This window comes from Scylla paramamosain, chromosome 10 (assembly GCF_035594125.1).
Source record: "Scylla paramamosain isolate STU-SP2022 chromosome 10, ASM3559412v1, whole genome shotgun sequence".
NCBI lineage: Eukaryota > Metazoa > Arthropoda > Malacostraca > Decapoda > Portunidae > Scylla > Scylla paramamosain.
In genome coordinates, this window is record NC_087160.1 from 14177501 (window position 1) to 14195388 (window position 17888).

The 17888-nt window shown below is 37.4% G+C and overlaps 1 protein-coding gene across 1 annotated transcript in view; it reads left to right on the top strand.

Moving 5' to 3' along the window:
- LOC135104525 (synaptogenesis protein syg-2-like) overlaps nt 1–17888 on the top strand; it is a 48101-nt gene that overhangs the window by 2875 nt on the left and 27338 nt on the right. The window contains exons 2-4 of the mRNA XM_064012098.1: nt 7448–7604; nt 8714–8922; nt 14713–14826. Coding sequence (XP_063868168.1) covers nt 7448–7604; nt 8714–8922; nt 14713–14826 — 480 coding nt within the window. The remainder of the gene's footprint in view (nt 1–7447; nt 7605–8713; nt 8923–14712; nt 14827–17888) is intronic.

Below are 17888 nucleotides of genomic sequence, written 5' to 3' on the forward strand. Positions count from 1 at the left end.
GCTGCTATTTCCAGGCGTGTAGTATTTGTTTACACAGGATAATGACGGTAATCAGCACGAAGGCGCCCCTGGAGAAAGGCTCAAGATATCGTGACGGCAGGGGATGTCATCAACTCCAATCTTCAAACTTGTATTTACCGTGACGCGCGGAGGAATACCGTGTGCCATCCTGCAGTGTGGAATATGAGACTAATTGTTGCTGGGAGATGGTGGATCAGATCTTGCAGCCACAAGTTTCTCCATGACTAAATGTTTCCAACCTACCTTGTTTAATTTTCACTTTAAAATTTGATGTCTATGTAATCTTTTTCTTAGGTATAAAAGAAGCTTGTCAATGTACAGAAGAACACCATACTTCATGAAAAACCGTAATCGTGACTCCCAGGAAAGTTGAGTAATGAATGGAATGAAATACGTGAATAAAAAAACTGTTCAAGTAATTATTGTTGTTACTGTTAATAATGATGATGATAATAATAATAATAATAATAATAATAATAATAATAATAATAATAATAACAATATTATTATTATTATTATTATTATCATTATTATTATTATTGTTATTATTATTAATATCTATTATTACCATCATCACCATCATCAACCTACTCATGATAAACACAATTATTAATTGTTATCATCAGCTACAAATCTTCAGGAAATACAGGCTTCCGTAATCTCTTTCCAAATTTTAGGATAGAAGTCATTAGGTATTTCGAGAGATAGAAAGGACGAGAGATAAAATGTTGAATCTCTCTCTCTCTCTCTCTCTCTCTCTCTCTCTCTCTCTCTCTCTCTCTCTCTCTCTCTCTCTCTCTCTCTCTCTCTCTCTCTCTCTCTCTCTCTCTATATATATATATATATATATATATATATACATGACTATGGTGAGTGTAGAAGGAAAGGACAGTAAAGCAGAAGGATCTCTCCCCACCCTCTACTCCGGCATAAGCTGTACAGGAAACAGGTAGGAAATAAATGTCTTATGGGTTTAGAGAAGTAAAAAATACACGAAATATATTCTATAGGAAAGAATGAAAAGATTAAATATGGTGCCCCATTCCTGGAGGCAAGAAGGATCTCTAACAAACGCTGATAACAGTGGATTTGAAGTAAAATATTTATCAAGACGGCGTTTAAGTCTTTGCAGTGTTCCAGTCTATCACACTTCAATGAAAAAGAAATCATTCATGAAAACTAAATGATTTCCCAACAATTTTGCAACCATTTTCTCGCGTGTAATAAAAAAAAATCTATCTTGAAATACATACTGCAGTCCATGTTATCAATGCCTTTAATGATTTTAAACACCAGTATTAAGTCACCTCTTAGTCTTCCTTGTGTTAATGGAAATATATTTAATTACCTAAGTTGTTCTTCGTATGATTTGTCTCTTTGGCTGTGTATCAATTTTATTACTCTACGTTGAACTCGTTCTAATTTATCTATGTCCTATTGATAATGGGGGCACCATGCTTGAACGCAATATTCCGAAAGGGGATTGACCAAAGAGATATATGAAGTGAGCATCTTTAGATTTATATTCAAATGATCTACCAATTCAGCCAATTATTTTGTTCACTTTCTTTACGAATTTTGAACATTGCTGGCTAGGTTTTAGGTTCCTCGATGTTGTTAGTACTAAATCAACTTCGCTATCTACACTTTTAAGCTGGTTATCATTCATTATATACTTTACTTTCCCGTTTCGATACCCTATATGAAGCACTTCACACACGCAGCCTTGGGTACCATGAGATTTTAGATTAATCAGTAAACGTTTGTGGGTGATTGTCGAGAGAGAGAGAGAGAGAGAGAGAGAGAGAGAGAGAGAGAGAGAGAGAGAGAGAGAGAGAGAGAGAGAGAGAGACACACACACACAATATTCTTTTAACGCCATAAAATATCCCTTCCTTTTATACACGTAACAGCGCGCAAACATTCTACAACAATCACCGTCACTACGTTCGGCTTTTTTGCCTCACACCTCCAGTGAAACAAGAACACCAACACTTCAAAAAGAACAAAAGTAAAACATGCCCCTTTTTCCATCCTTTTTGTTCCCTAGCTTTGTTTTCTGCCCAACAATCAGAGAAAGATGGCCAAAGATTTATCACACGTTCAACGAAAATGTTTTATACCTTTTAACTCAGTTTCTGAACCCATTCCCTCACCAAGCCTACTCTATAATCTCTCTCTCTCTCTCTCTCTCTCTCTCTCTCTCTCTCTCTCTCTCTCTCTCTCTCTCTCTCTCTCTCTCTCTCTCTCTCCCTCTCTCGCATAACCCTACAATCCATTTCCATTCAGTTACGTCATTTTTTTCTTTATACCTTCACAAAATTCAGCGTTCAGTCTTACTGTGTGTGTTGACAATGATCGCCTCTGGGATTGGCAGGCGCTGGCGGGGCGGGGAAGCGGCGTGGATGGGGGAATTAGAGTGGAGTGGAAGGTCTATATAGATGAGATGGGAAGAGCTGGCGTGGACGCGTTACCTCCATCTGTAGGAGAGAGGGTGAAGAGGTGGCGGAGAACGAGGGTGAAGTTGTGTTGAGTAGAAGGAAGAGAGAGAGAGAGAGAGAGAGAGAGAGAGAGAGAGAGAGAGAGAGAGAGAGAGAGAGAGAGAGAGAGAGAGAGAGAGAGAGAGAACGAATGTTACAACGCAAAGGGATTAGTGGGCTACTTCACCTTTTTTTTTTAATTACTGAAAATCATCCTTTCGTCTCGTTTTCTGTTGTCACGTCTTTCGGAATGGCTTGTGGAATGGAGCCAAATGTGCGCCATGCTTGCTGCCTTCGTGTTATTCTCCAAGTGGCGGAAAATGGGAATTACACCCGATTGGCGGAAACACGAAGGGACAACGCTATATGAAATGCTTAGAGTAGTTTTGATAACAGAAGACGAGATGTGAAAATGAGAGGGACCTCTAGGATTTCCATTGTACAAGAAAAATAATCCCTTTTACTGATGAGGTCATTTTCCGTAAACATTCGGAGGCCAGTGAAATATTGTTTGCACGGACACACAGAAAATAGAGAATAAGTTTATTTTGTCTCTTACAGAACTTTTTAAGAAACTAGAAAAAAAAAAATGCCTTAAAGTTATAGATGATTGTGTGAAAAAATGTTGTCTAGCAGTGAAACGATTGATATGGCAAAAATGCAACAATTCCGAGTATTTATAATGTTTTCCATTTCAAAGAAAGCGTGCAACTTTGTCAAGAAACTTTTTATTACGCACTCATGTTACAGAACCTTCAATTATTGATTTCAAATTTTACTTATTAATCTATTTTCTTTTACTATCCTGGTGTACTGAAATCACACACACACAAAAAAAAAAAAAAAAAAGGAGAGAAAAAATAAGTAGGTAGTTTTTTTTTTATCTAAGATCCAATCACATATATACATAATTGACCAAAAAATAATAATTATCCTTTAACACAACTCAGTACCACCAACACAGCAGTATGAAATACACAAAACGGATCCTTGGCTATTCTCTTAAACAACAACTCATGAAAATCCCTCCTTGAATATAATAATAAAACATAACATCTACCTGTACACGAGGCATGCCAGCTGTGCAATAATATTTCGGGACTTATGGAACATCTTCACTCCTGCTGATATTACCTGCAATTCCCTTCCACCTCCTCCGAGCACACTACAGCCAAGGCAGCTCATACACGAGCCAGCAGACGAGGAAATATCGAGTCAAGAAAGATAAAATGCAATAAAATGGCTATCAAAAAATTCATCCAGAAATCAATGTCATTTCTATTTTTTTTCAGCAGAGATCAAAGACATGATGAAAAAATGGAGCTGTCGGTAAGTAGGTAGATCATATTTTCCTTCCAAAGGACGATGCTAAAAAAGTAAAAAATAGATAAAAAGTATCAGAAGCAACCTAGAAATGAAGGACGAAATATTTGAAAACCTGAAAAGAAATAAAAAAAAATATAGAGAAAAAATAGTTTCCAGGAGAGATAAAAGACAAGGAAATCTTTTCCTTTTAAGTACGAAGCCCCCCCCCCCAAAAAAAAAAAGAAACATTACAGGAAGATACAGAAGAGTACGAAAGAAGTCCACGTATCGACTTTTTATTCTTTCTTTTAAATCAGAGGCAGTATGATATATATATATATATATATATATATATATATATATATATATATATATATATATATATATATAGAGAGAGAGAGAGAGAGAGAGAGAGAGAGAGAGAGAGAGAGAGAGAGAGAGAGAGAGAGAGAGAGAGAGAGAGAGAGAGAGAGAGAGAGAGAGAGAGAGAGAGAGAGAGAGAGAGAGAGAGAGAGAGAGAGAGAGAGAGAGAGAGAGAGAGAGAGAGAGAGAGAGAGAGAGATATGGGGGTGGGGGGAAGAACTGAACCCCCCAAATCTAGCATAATGACGAGACCACACGTGGCTGACACAGATCGGTTGGGAACATTCTCAAAATGCTGACAAAAACAGTAGAGGAAAGAAAAGTATATAAAAAGCCAATTTCCTCACGTCTAACATTCCATCGTAGGAAGACACGTGGCTGATATAGATCTCACAGGTACATTCCAAACAACAATAACAACAACAAAAACAACAGTATATCCACCGAGTCGAGAAAACACCTACAACAATATTTATATCTATCTACCAAAGTTAGCTGTGTGTTTATCCGTCGGTGTTCCATATGCGATCGCTAATTACCCTTTTACACGACTCAAGCATCACCAACACAATACTCTGAGATACACACACCGGACCTTAGCTATTCTCTTAACACGAGGAGGAACAACAACTCATGAAGATCCCTCCTTAAATACAATTCTAAAACACAACATCTACTTGTACACGAGCCATGTGCAGTAGTAGATGAGAACTTATGGAGCATCTTCACTACTTCTGATCATGACAACACAGCGCATAAAGGACTACAATACAATAACTCACGAGAGGATATTGTCATCGTGTCAAAACAAAGCAAAAGCAGCAAACACTCTCTCTCTCTCTCTCTCTCTCTCTCTCTCTCTCTCTCTCTCTCTCTCTCTCTCTCTCTCTCTCTCTCTCTCTCTCTCTCTCTCTCTCTCTCTCTCTCTCTCTCTCTCTCTCTCTCTCTCTCTCTCTCTCTCTCTCCACCCATGGACACTTCCTTTTGTTGTGGAGACCACTTTGACGCTAGCATTAATCAATGACATTCAATAAGTGCGGAGAATTAGCGAGGAAGAATAGACGGAAAGTAATTAATGTGATATGAAGGCAGAGAGAATTTAAGTAATGACGCCTTGCTTGCATATATATATATATATATATATATATATATATATATATATATATATATATATATATATATATATATATATATATATATATATATATATATATATATATAATTGGTAATCACATCGGGAGTTCACGGTATTACTAACTCACGTATTTCTTTGCTGCGTGTACATTAATTCAATCTGAGGAGATACTACATCCCATCAGGGTCTCCTAAAAGTCACATAATTCCTGGATCATTTCTAGCTTGTAGTGAATATTCAATATAAGTAATCAGATATACATAGTAACGTTTTATACATGATGTTATTGAGTACAACGTATACAACCAATGACACTTCTTTTCAAAGGTGAAGCATTGAAATCTAACAGTTTATTTATCCTGTTCATTAAAAATTTAATACAAAGAAAATTGTTATTTTTCATTTGCTGAACCTAATGAGAGTGCAAACTTTAGTAATGGATTATATTAAAGATACAAAACATAAAAAAAAAAAAAATATATATATATATATATATATATATATATATATATATATATATATATATATATATATATATATATATATATATATATATATATATATATATATATATAATTCCAGCATAAAAATAGCACAGGTATGGACCAAATCGGAAGTAAAAAAAATCTATATAAAGAAAACAGGCAGGCGAGAGTGCAGAATTCCTCACCTGGTGACATTTACCTTCCCCTGTGTGTATAACAAAATAAAATACATATTTCACAGATTGTATGCCGTCGGGATGAATTTGTATTCTGAATAAAATATGGTGTGTTACATGTATCACCACAATTGCGCCATTCAGTATTAATCCTTACACGCATTACATTATCATTGTTGAATTATGCTTGACAACAACATTCCTTCCACTTCATATCTGCGAGGCGCTGCTCTGTCACGTCACGAGCAGAGTCTCCTGCCACTCAAGGCCTCGTCATTATCATTAAAACTGAAATATTAATTACCTTTTATGAGTCATGATATTAGTTTACGGAAATGTATTAATATAAGTTTAAATTTCTCGTTAACGTTTCTGAGTTACTTTTGCACTATATATAAAACCATGAGCTCATGCGGATGTACTACATGAGGGTGGTTAGTTATATTGTAAGGGATTCTGAGACGCAGAACAAAAGTACAGGGTCAGCAGCAGTTAGTGCGAGGTATAAATTTATTTTTTATTTATTTTTTTTTTTACAAAATTTGCAGAATAATCTTCATTAAGAGTATTCCGATTAGGTTAAGGTTGATTCCTAAAACTTAGACACACACACACACACACACACACACACACACACATACACACATTCAGAACTATAATATAATATATTATATTATATATAACTATAATTATCTTTAAACATCACGTTATGTGTGGCTATGATGAAAATAAAAGATAGAAACAACAAAACAATATCACCCATATACCACTTTTCCCCTTGAATAAAAAAAAAAAAAATGTAGCAGTGAAAAATAAGCATCACCACAATTAAAAGAAGAATGCATGACCAGTAGTTGTCCTCACACACACAGATGAGCGTTCGAACCTTGTATGAGGCAGATGATAAAATGAAGGCTCAGGGTTGAGTACTATGTTACAGCTAATGGTCGTGCACGTCATGAGGATGATTAAACGGCGTAATGCACGTAATTAGAGCGCCTCCATAAAGAGTAATTACAATACCTTAGCAATACATATCATCATTAGACGCAATTGGGAGGCAGCAGGTTCAGACTTGAGAAACAGTAAGCAATACAAGCAATTAGAAGTGTTGGAAATTAAGAAGAAACCTATTACTACTATATCATTACATTCCTAGGACCATTACAACTACTACTACAAACAGTATGCAATACAAGCAATTAGAAGTGTTGCTAATTAAGAAAAAAACTATCACCACTATTTCATTACATTTGTAGGATCATTACAACAACAACAACAACAACAACAACAACAACAACAACAACAACAACAACAACAACTACAACTACTACTACTACTACTACTACTACTACTACTAGTATTACTACTATTACTACTACTACTACTACTACTACTACTACTACTGATAATAATAATAATAATAATAATAATAATAATAATAATAATAATAATAATAATAATAGCATGATTCTCCACACTAATTCCACCATCTCTCCCACAGCCGGGCCACTGTTCATGATACACGTGAGGAAGGGGGCCGCGCCGAGCTGCCCTGCGACGTGCACACCGCAGACCCGACGGACCGCGTGGTGCTGGTGCTGTGGTACAAGGACGGCGTCGGAGCGCCCATCTACAGGTATACCCACAGTCCATTTGCAACTCTTTCAGACAGTCCTAGTTTTAATTCCTTGCTAATTCTTCGTATTGTACTGTTTCCTTTTTTTTTTTTTTTTTTTCTTTTCGTCCTCCCTTGTTTTACTTCCTTACTGATTGTTCTTACCGCATTTTTTTTTTATCTTTTACTAATTTTGTATTTTCTTTTAAACGAGCGAAAATCCTCCTTGGATTACTGATCGATTCTTTGCAGTACATCAATTTATCTATTTTTTTTTTAGGTATATTTTTCTTTTTGTACGTAAGTGTCATACGTACAAAGAAACATCAGCTCACAAAGTTCATCCCTCAATTTTTATTAATTATTAGCAGAAACCTATACTTATACGTATCAAGAATGCCGGATAATCTCTAGACCTTTTTTTCATTTTGAGGTGTAGAGCATATCAATACGGATACAAATATTATGTAACAACTTCTTGTCTATGACCTTCATTTAGAGTACTGAGTCTAAATTCATCTGATATATCTGGCAGGACAAATAGAAAATGCAAACATGGTATAATGAAACACAACACTTAACACACCAATGCAACACGCCACACTTACTCAGAAAAGTCCTGAAATATTAATGCTGACTCACACTTATTCGATGTCTGAAGCTGTCACATCAAGCATGCAAAGAGGTTTACATCCATTCTCATTAATCAAATCAGCCACCGCACCACCTCAGGCCATACCACGCACCCCCTCCTCCCACACTCTCTCCTCTTCCGCCACCATCACAACCACAACCACCTCCGCCACCGCCACCGCCACTACCACCACAGTCTCATCACCGGATATCGTAAACATAGACGCACATCAAAAAAATACCCTCAAGCAGGCAAATTCATTAACCTTATTCCTTATGCATACTAATAACCTCACGTATGTAGCTTTATAAAATAAGTAAACTATTACAGGAACTTAAGTACATTACAGCTACTACTACTACTACTACTACTACTACTACTACTACTACTATTACTATTACTACTACTACAACTATTATTACTACTACTACTATTACTACTACTATTACTACTACTACTACTAAACACCTAACACCTTACTTCTCTCTCCTTACAGCTACGACTCCCGCAAGAGCAAAATGAACCAAGTGAGGGACTGGGCGGACAAAAAGTCGTTAGGCGGACGCGCGCACTTCGACCTGCAAGCCAGCCCGGCGGAGCTCGTGATCGACAGTGTGAAAGCCGACGACGAAGGACTGTACCGGTGCCGCGTCGACTTCAAGAAAAGCCCCACGAGGAACGCGCGTACCAACCTCACCGTCGTCGGTAAGTTGCGGAGAGAAAAGAAAAGAAAAATAAAGAAAAACAGAAAGAGGGAACTAAAAAAAAAAAAGAAAAAGAAAGGCATTGTTTCCTCTATTATGATTTTTTTTTTTTTCATTTTTTTATGGAAAGAAGGATAGGATTGCCATCACAACTGCTTTTACTACTACTACTACTACTACTACTACTACTACTACTACTACTACTACTACTGCTGCTGCTGCTGCTGCTGCTGCTGCTGCTGCTGCTACTACTACTTCTACTACAACTACTACTACTACTACTACTACTACTACTACTACTACTACTACCACCACCACCACCATCACCACCACCACCACTACTACTACTACTACTGCTACTACTACTACTACTACTACTACTACTACTACTATCACCACTACTACCATCTCCACCACCATCACCACCACCACCACCATCACCACGAAAACCATCAGCATTACTGCCACCACCACTACCACCACCACCACCACCACCACCACCATTACTACCACCACCACCACTACCACCACTACTATTACTCCTACTACTACTAATATTACTACTATTAAAGGCATACCCGTAATAGCTATAAAATAACCCAATTACCGTTTTGACGTGCAATAAGAGGAGTAATAACTTTTTTCATAGTCGTGGAGAAATTCCTATACCAGTATCATTAGCAGGATGTTACCTCTTTACTGACGCGAATAATTATGATTGAAATTATGATATCCCGTTTTTTTTTTCATTTAAAGTGCTGGAAACGATGAATATGTTTATACTGTTTTTAAAAGTGTGAAATTCAATTAGTTTTCTGCATAGTAAGCATCAGGTGCCCACCAACATGACAGATTTGACATCATTATAACAGTGAAAGCGCACTCTCTCTCTCTCTCTCTCTCTCTCTCTCTCTCTCTCTCTCTCTCTCTCTCTCTCTCTCTCTCTCTCTCTCTCTCTCTCTCTCTCTCTCTCTCTCTCTCCAGCTCATCTCTACAATATTCTCTTTTATTTTTTGTCTCCTCGTTTTCTTCTTTTCCTGAGTCGTTCCCCACTCAAGACTACCATATCCTTCTTCTCCTCTATATTTCTCTTTCTTTCCTTTTCTCCTTCCTCCCCCCATTTTCATCCTGTCCCATCTACATTGTTCCTCCATTTTCGCTTACCCTAAACCTTTTCAAAAAAGTTTCCGCTCTTCACTCCACCCTCCAACCTACATAACCTTTCTACAGCTTCCTTAAACCCTTCTTAAACCCTCCCTCTCCACTCCCTCCTCTTCCCTTATTCACAGAAACACTTCCTCTTTCCTTTCCTTCTCCCCACATATCTCCCCTACGTCTCCCTTTTTCCCTTTATCACCCCTCTTCCGCCTCTCATTTCTAGTGTCGTTCTCGTCTTCAAAATAAGATCAATGCAAACATCATCCTTCCCTTTCCGGGCTCAGATCCTTTGTATAAAGATCTCACTTAAATAATTTATGTCAACTGTCTACTGATGCACCTCACTACGTCTTTAGAGTTGAGGAAAGGGAGACAGAGACGAGACGACAGGTGGTGAATACGGAAGTGAGTTAGTAAGAGGGTTGGAATACGTGGCATAGAAAAATAAGGGTAGAGACATGCCATATATGACAGGAACGCTATGAAGTGGTGGGTGAAGAAAGAGCTACGCATGAGGAATATGAAACTATATTTGAGTTTTATTACTAATACTATTCGTCTTAGAACGTCTAGAGGGAGGGGAGTCATTGTGTGTGTGTGTGTGTGTGTGTGTGTGTGTGTGTGTGTGTGTGTGTGTGTGTGTGTGTGTGTGTGTGTGTGTGTGTGTTACGTTGGTTTTATTGAATCTAAGAAATATTTTATTGAAAAAGAAATATTCTATGTTTGGAATTCATAAATAAAAGGACTGTCGTTGAAGAGAATGAGAGAGAGAGAGAGAGAGAGAGAGAGAGAGAGAGAGAGAGAGAGAGAGAGAGAGAGAGAGAGAGAGAGAGAGAGAGAGAGAGAGAGAATCCAACATACAGACTAAGAAGACAGCCAGACAACAATTAGCCAATCCACCCAAATAACCAGACACTGAGACAGACAGCAATCCGACCAGACATTCAATCAACCAACAGACATCCAGACAAACGGACCGAAATAACAGAAACACAATCTTGACACCAGTAATATTGGACAGGAAGATCTGATGGACCAATCCCTTCCCATTCTCTCCCATACCTCCCTCCACTTCCTTTTTTCACCATAGCTTCCTCCTCCTACCCTCCATTCTTTCTTCTCCCAATCAGTACAATAGCTCCATCGACAAAACCTTCCTGCTCCTCCTGCTATTTCTCAGAGTCGGTCACACAATACTGCTCGTTCCATATCCCCTCCTCCCCCTAGTGGCCAGCCGATAAATGAGTATCTGCAGGAAACAAGGGGAAGACTGAGCACAGTTACTCCTAGTCACGGCCCCACCCTGAGACTCTGAGTAATAGATCAGAGTTTAGCACAGCCACGAGACGAGAAAGATCATGAGGGCGATGAGGGATTGCTAAAGATCACTGTATTTACTTTGGTGGTCGTTAGGTTTTTTTCTGTTTCATTTTTGTTTCCTTTCTTTCCTTCCTTCCTTATTTCCTTCCTTCCTGCCTTTCTCTACTTTCTTTCCTTCCTTTTCTTTCATCTTTCTTTTCTTTTTCCCCTTCTTTCCTTCCATCCCTTCCTTTCTTCCTTCCTTCTCCCCTGTCTTCATCTTATCCCTATCACTTCTTCCTGGCTTGTAGCGTATTTAGCTAAAACATCAGAATTTCCTACTTCTTTCCTATTTTTCCTTCTGTTCTTCTTTTCTTTTTTTTATTTCCTCTCACTTTTTTTCGTACTTCGAAGCGTATTTTCTTAATGGTGCTGATGTTTTTAACATTTTTTTCTTTCCTTTATCTCCCGTTTCCTCCGAAATCCTTCACGTTCACCTCCACGACTCCTTCCATTTCTTCCTTCTTTCTTGCTCTCTCGAATACCCTCTCCCTCCTCTCCTTTCTATCTTGTAGTCTATTTACTTAAGACCCTAAGCCTTTTCTTCTGCACCATTTCCATTTTCCTTCCTTCTTTAATCTTTTACAACTCCTCCTCCTCCTTCTCCTCCACAATTCTTCTTCTTGCTTCTCACTTCTCCCACTTCGTATTCCCCTCTCATTCTACTCCCCTTCCACTTATAGCATACTTAATAAAACACCATTATTTTATCTTTTTCTACCTTCTTCCTTTTCCATCTCTTCTAGATTGAAGCTTTCAACGATTTCTGCTCTTACTGCTTCCTTCTAATTCTCACTCTCTTCCCTCTCTCCCTCCCGCCCTCCCTCCCTCCCTCTCTCCTGTGTCGCTTCATGTAGAGACACACTCCTAATTCCGCCCTTGTGGCATTAAGAGGTCGTCTTGCTCCTCGCCACAATGAGTGTCTAGTTCTTATGACTCCTGCTAACGGCCGGGAGATAACGGAGATGACAAGCCACGGGGGAACGACGCACAGAGGAGGACAGGAAATGGGGAAGGGAGATGAGTAAACGTTGGAAGTAGAGGTGGTGGTGGTGGTGGCAGCGGTATAAACGTTTCACTTTGGCTTGTGTGTGTGTGTGTGTGTGTGTGTGTGTGTGTGTGTGTGTGTGTGTGTGTGTGTGTGTGTGTGTGTGTGTGTGTGTGTGTTTGAACGACCTGACAAACAAGCACGCACACTAACTGCGTTCGTCCGTTTTTTCTTTCGTTAGTTAGTAAAACAATATAAAAGAAAAATAAAGAAAGGAAAATAAGAAAAGAAAATGAAACATAGAGAGAAAGAAAGAAAAAATGAATGGAAGAAAAATACAGAAACAATGAAACTGTATATAAAATAAAATAAAAATTATTAAAACATTCACATGAAATAAATAAATTATCAAAACCACGAGTGAAATATTTTACGAAAGTCTTCAACAAGATCTAATTAATACCAGGTTAACGCATTAGATGTCTCATATACCTTCCTTGTGCGCATGTAATGCATAGCGGAGGAAGTATGAAAGTCGTGGAGGCACCCCAAAGACTCAGCGGCTTGTCGCCACTGCACGCTGCAAACGGTAGCAGGAATTACTTTAATGAGATCCGTAGGGCAGAAAGATTAGATTTCTTCGCTCGCCTCTAATGTCTCCCCATACCCCTCCTCCAACATGTGTAATAAGGATAATAATTAGTTTAAAATTCTGGTTAAATAACGTGTAGATCGACAGAGATAAGATTCTAATCTGTTTCCGGATGCACTGAGCCACTGCCTAATTTGAAACAGCTGTCCCTCTGGATGAGGGTGTTATTAAGTAGAAATAGGCAGGTATGTTTTATGTAGGGACTGCCACATGTATGCCTGATGGCTTCTTGCTGCTTCCTTCACCACTTCATGCTGATTTTTTTTATTTATCTTCATTCTGCCTCGAAGTTCCTCTCATGCGGGTACACTAATTAGCGCCGCCATCCTTTGCCATCTTTGAAACGAGATGAAAACAATAACTGAAACTATTTATAAGCTAATTAAGAGCCTTTGTCATGACAACGGCAAGACAAGCAGTAATGATCATCATAATCGGCCAGTAATTAGAGGATTGGTGGAATCGTGGCGCGGGGATTCAAGTAATGGTGATAGTTTAAGTGATAGTGGAAGTAGTAGTAGTAGTAGTAGTAGTAGTAGCAGTAGTTGTAGTTGTAGTTGTAGTTGTAGTAGTAGTAGTAGTAGTAGTAGTTGTAGTAGTAGTAGTAGCAGTAAAATTTATAAGAGGTAAATAAATAAAAGTAATATTACGAATAATATAACACAAATAAGTATAAAAACAATGATAAGTATAACATCAATAACGAAATAAAAAAACGATAAATGTTTTACTCCGCTATTTATTCATGCTCAGGAACAATTAACTTTGAGATAAATTTATCATCTCACGTCAATAACCACTTTGCGTTGCAGTCAAGCTAATAAATGTGTTTTCCTCTTCATACTCTGCTTCCATTATCTGTTTACTAAAGTCAACTAAGTGCAGTTTCATATTAAAAGTGTTCATCCTTCTACATGTCATTCTTTTAATTTGAACTTTCTTTTCTTTTCTCTCTTTTTCATTACAAACGTAAACTTTTATCTCTCTCTCTCTCTCTCTCTCTCTCTCTCTCTCTCTCTCTCTCTCTCTCTCTCTCTCTCTCTCTCTCTCTCTCTCTCTCTCTCTCTCTCTCTCTCTCATACCATTGAGTTTCCTTCTTTTTCATGTCAGCAAATATACTCGTAATGTATGCAAATGTAATATCAATATGTTTCTCTCAAGTTTATATCTCTCAACCTTATGGAACGAAAAAATACATTGGTCTTTTCATTACTATCTCTTAAACTTACACTTTTCATTGTAATTTATGTACTGACATTATCTCTCTCCTTGTTTCTCCCCTAAATGATCACTTTTCTTCTTCATTATATAAAAGATTTTTTTTTCTTTAAAGGTCCCTGACTCTATCTAAATTTTCAATTATCTAGTTTACCATGTAAACTAATGTACTCTCTCTCTCTCTCTCTCTCTCTCTCTCTCTCTCTCTCTCTCTCTCTCTCTCTCTCTCTCTCTCTCTCTCTCTCTCTCTCTCTCTCTCTCTCTCTCTCTCTCTCTCTCTCTCTCTCTCTCTCTCACCTAGTCTCCAGCGTTCTACTATATCATGCAGGTAAATATCATCAATGTTTATCTGCCTTTCTGTCTTCCTCTTTTTCAACCTAAGTATCACCTAACCAACTCGTCTCTTTCTCTCACAGTCCCGCCCCACACGCCCGCCATCCTCTCTACGGACACTGGCCAGCCCGTGTGGACGACTGTGGGTCCTTACAACGAGGGAGAGTCCATGTCCTTGATATGCGAGGTGAACGGAGGTAAGCTGCAGTGAAGAGAAGAAAGAAGAGGGAGAGATGAGGAGGAGGAGGAGGAGGAGGAGGAGGAGGAGGAGGAGGAGGAGGAGGAGGAGGAAGAGGAGGAGGAGGAGGAGGAGGAGGAGGAGGAGGAGGAGGAGGAGGAGGAGGAGGAGGAGGAGGAGGAGGAGGAGGAGGAGGAGGAGGAGGAGGAGGAGGAGGAGGAGGAGAAGGAGGAGGAGGAGGAGGAGGAGGAGGGAGGATTAATTATTTTTAGTCTTATTTTTCGTCTTCTACTAAGTTTATTCTTGATGGTGAGACGGTAAATGAGAAAAATGGTAAATTGGAAGTGGTAGAGGAGGAGGACGAGGAGGAGGAGGAGGAAAAAGAAGATAAAAATCACACACACACACACACACACACACACACACACACACACACACACACACACACACACACACACACACACACACACTATCCCTTCCATCTCTCCTTTACTCCTCTTGGTGACTTTCGTGATATCTCCGCCTTCCCGCAGTGTCGAAACAATATCCTGTACTATTTCTTGTTATGCCCCGCTGCTGTTGCTGCTACACACACACACACACACACACACACACACACACACACACACACACAAATTCTCTCTCTCTCTCTCTCTCTCTCTCTCTCTCTCTCTCTCTCTCTCTCTCTCTCTCTCTCTCTCTCTCTCTCTCTCTCTCTCTCTCTCTCTCAGTGCAGCGACTACTCAATAAAGCAAAATCTTTAGCAGAGACTGACCGCGATAAACCTCTGGACAAGTGATGATACAAATTATTCATGCTGATTAATCTGACCCTTACAAGGAATGATTTATTTCGCAATTCCCAATGATTGTCATGTTAATACTAAGAATTTCCATTTATATGCACGTGACTTTTTTTTTTGTTATTTATTCATGTGTGTCAAAATACATGTAATTAATACGAGGTGCTGTTTGAATATGAAAGGTTTTAAATGATAGATATTTCTGTGTATTTGTGGACGTGGCATTTTTATAGATGGGTAAAATATTAATTGAAAAATGTACCTCATGTTATGCTGCCCGTAAATATTAGCGAACAAATAAGCAGCTTGTCATTCCACTTCTATTTGCTACCAAGGACGTGATTAAATCAAATCGCGGAAAATGCTATTGCCAAGAAAAAAAAAAAAAGATCCTTCCTTCGTGAAATAAAGGCTAGCTGGATTCTGTAATTTCACCTCAATTTTAATAACAATGGATTAGATGCCTTGGTGGACACTGAAAAGTGAAAGCGATAGCACCAGTCGTGACAGTAGAAATAATAATGATTTTTTTTTTCATTATAAAAATATTAACGATGAAATTGTAAAAATTGATGATAATGATGATAATGATGGTGATGATAATGATGATGACGATGATGAAGATAATGATGATGATAGTGATGATGAAAATGATGATAATGATAATGATGATGATAATGATGTTACTAAAGATGATGATAATGATGTTACTAATGATGATGATGATGATGGTGATGATGATGATGATGATAATAATAATAATAATAATAATAAAAATAATAATAACGATGATAATAATAATAATAATAAATAGCAACAACAACTACATAAAGAATAATATGAAATGATTTTCAACCTTAATGCATTTCTCCACGACGTGACGTGACATTCAACAACTGTCTCGGCACAAGCATAATGTCACACACTGACACACACACACACACACACAAAACGAAAGTCAACTCTACAATCTGGAATATTTAAGGACGCTCAGCTATTATGAATTAATGTGTCAATAGCATACAGAACGCACACGTGAAAAGAATAAAATTTTGTCTTCAGTTGGAGGAGGAGGAGGAGGAGGAGGAGGAGGAGGAGGAGGAGGAGGAGGAGGTGCTAGAATACGGTTAATACAAATTCCAATCCTTCCCCTCTCTCTTCTCCCTTTCCCCAGCTGATTTATGCTAACCTCCCGACCTTGTCTTTACCATTCATTTCTATCACGTGCTCCCTAAATCTGATTTTTTATTTCTTTCTTTTCGTTCTTCCTTTGCTGTCCTCTCTAAAGCTTTATTCATGACACAAGTTTATGCTTTATTTCCATTAATGTTTTATTGTTATTATTGTAATTATTATCATCGTTGTAATTACTATAATAATAATAATAATAATAATAATAATAACAATAATAATAATAATAATAATAATAATAATAATAATAATAATAATAATAATTATTATTATTATTATTATTATTATTATTATTATTATCATTATTATTATTATTATTATTATTATTATCATTATCATTATTATTATTACTATTATTATTATTATTATTATTATTACATTACAACAACAGCAACAACAACAACAACAACAACAACAACAACAACAATTGCTATTACCACTACTACTACAACTACTACTACTACTGCTGCTGCTACTACTAACTACTAACGACCGTGGGTCCTTACAACGAGGGGGAGTCCATGTCCTTGATATGCTATAATATACTACTACTACTACTACTACTTCTTCTACTACTTCTAACTACTACTACTACTACCACCATTATTATTATAATTATTATTATTATTTTTTTTTATTATTATTATTATTTGTTGTCATCAATTATTATTAGTATTTATTATTATTATTATTATTATTATTATTATTATTATTATTATTATTATTATTATTATTATTATTATTTTCAGAACCTTCAATGACCTTATTTAGTTATTGATAATCGTTTCCCATTACTTTAAATTTTAGTATTTTTCCAGTATCTTTAATAACTTAAATTCGCAGTACACAATTTATGGAAAACATTGCACGGTATGCAAAATTCTTTGCCTAAGTGAAGTAAAGATCAGCCACTAAGTTGCATTTTCCAGAAAATTCCTACATATGAGACTTTACACTTTCCCAGGGAGCGTGTTATCTTTCTGATCCTATCTACTCTCTCCTGTATTCCTGAACGAAGAAGAAGAATAAAATAAAAATGAGGCCAACTTAATGAAGATTTATTCTCTAGTATTTTCATATAATAATAC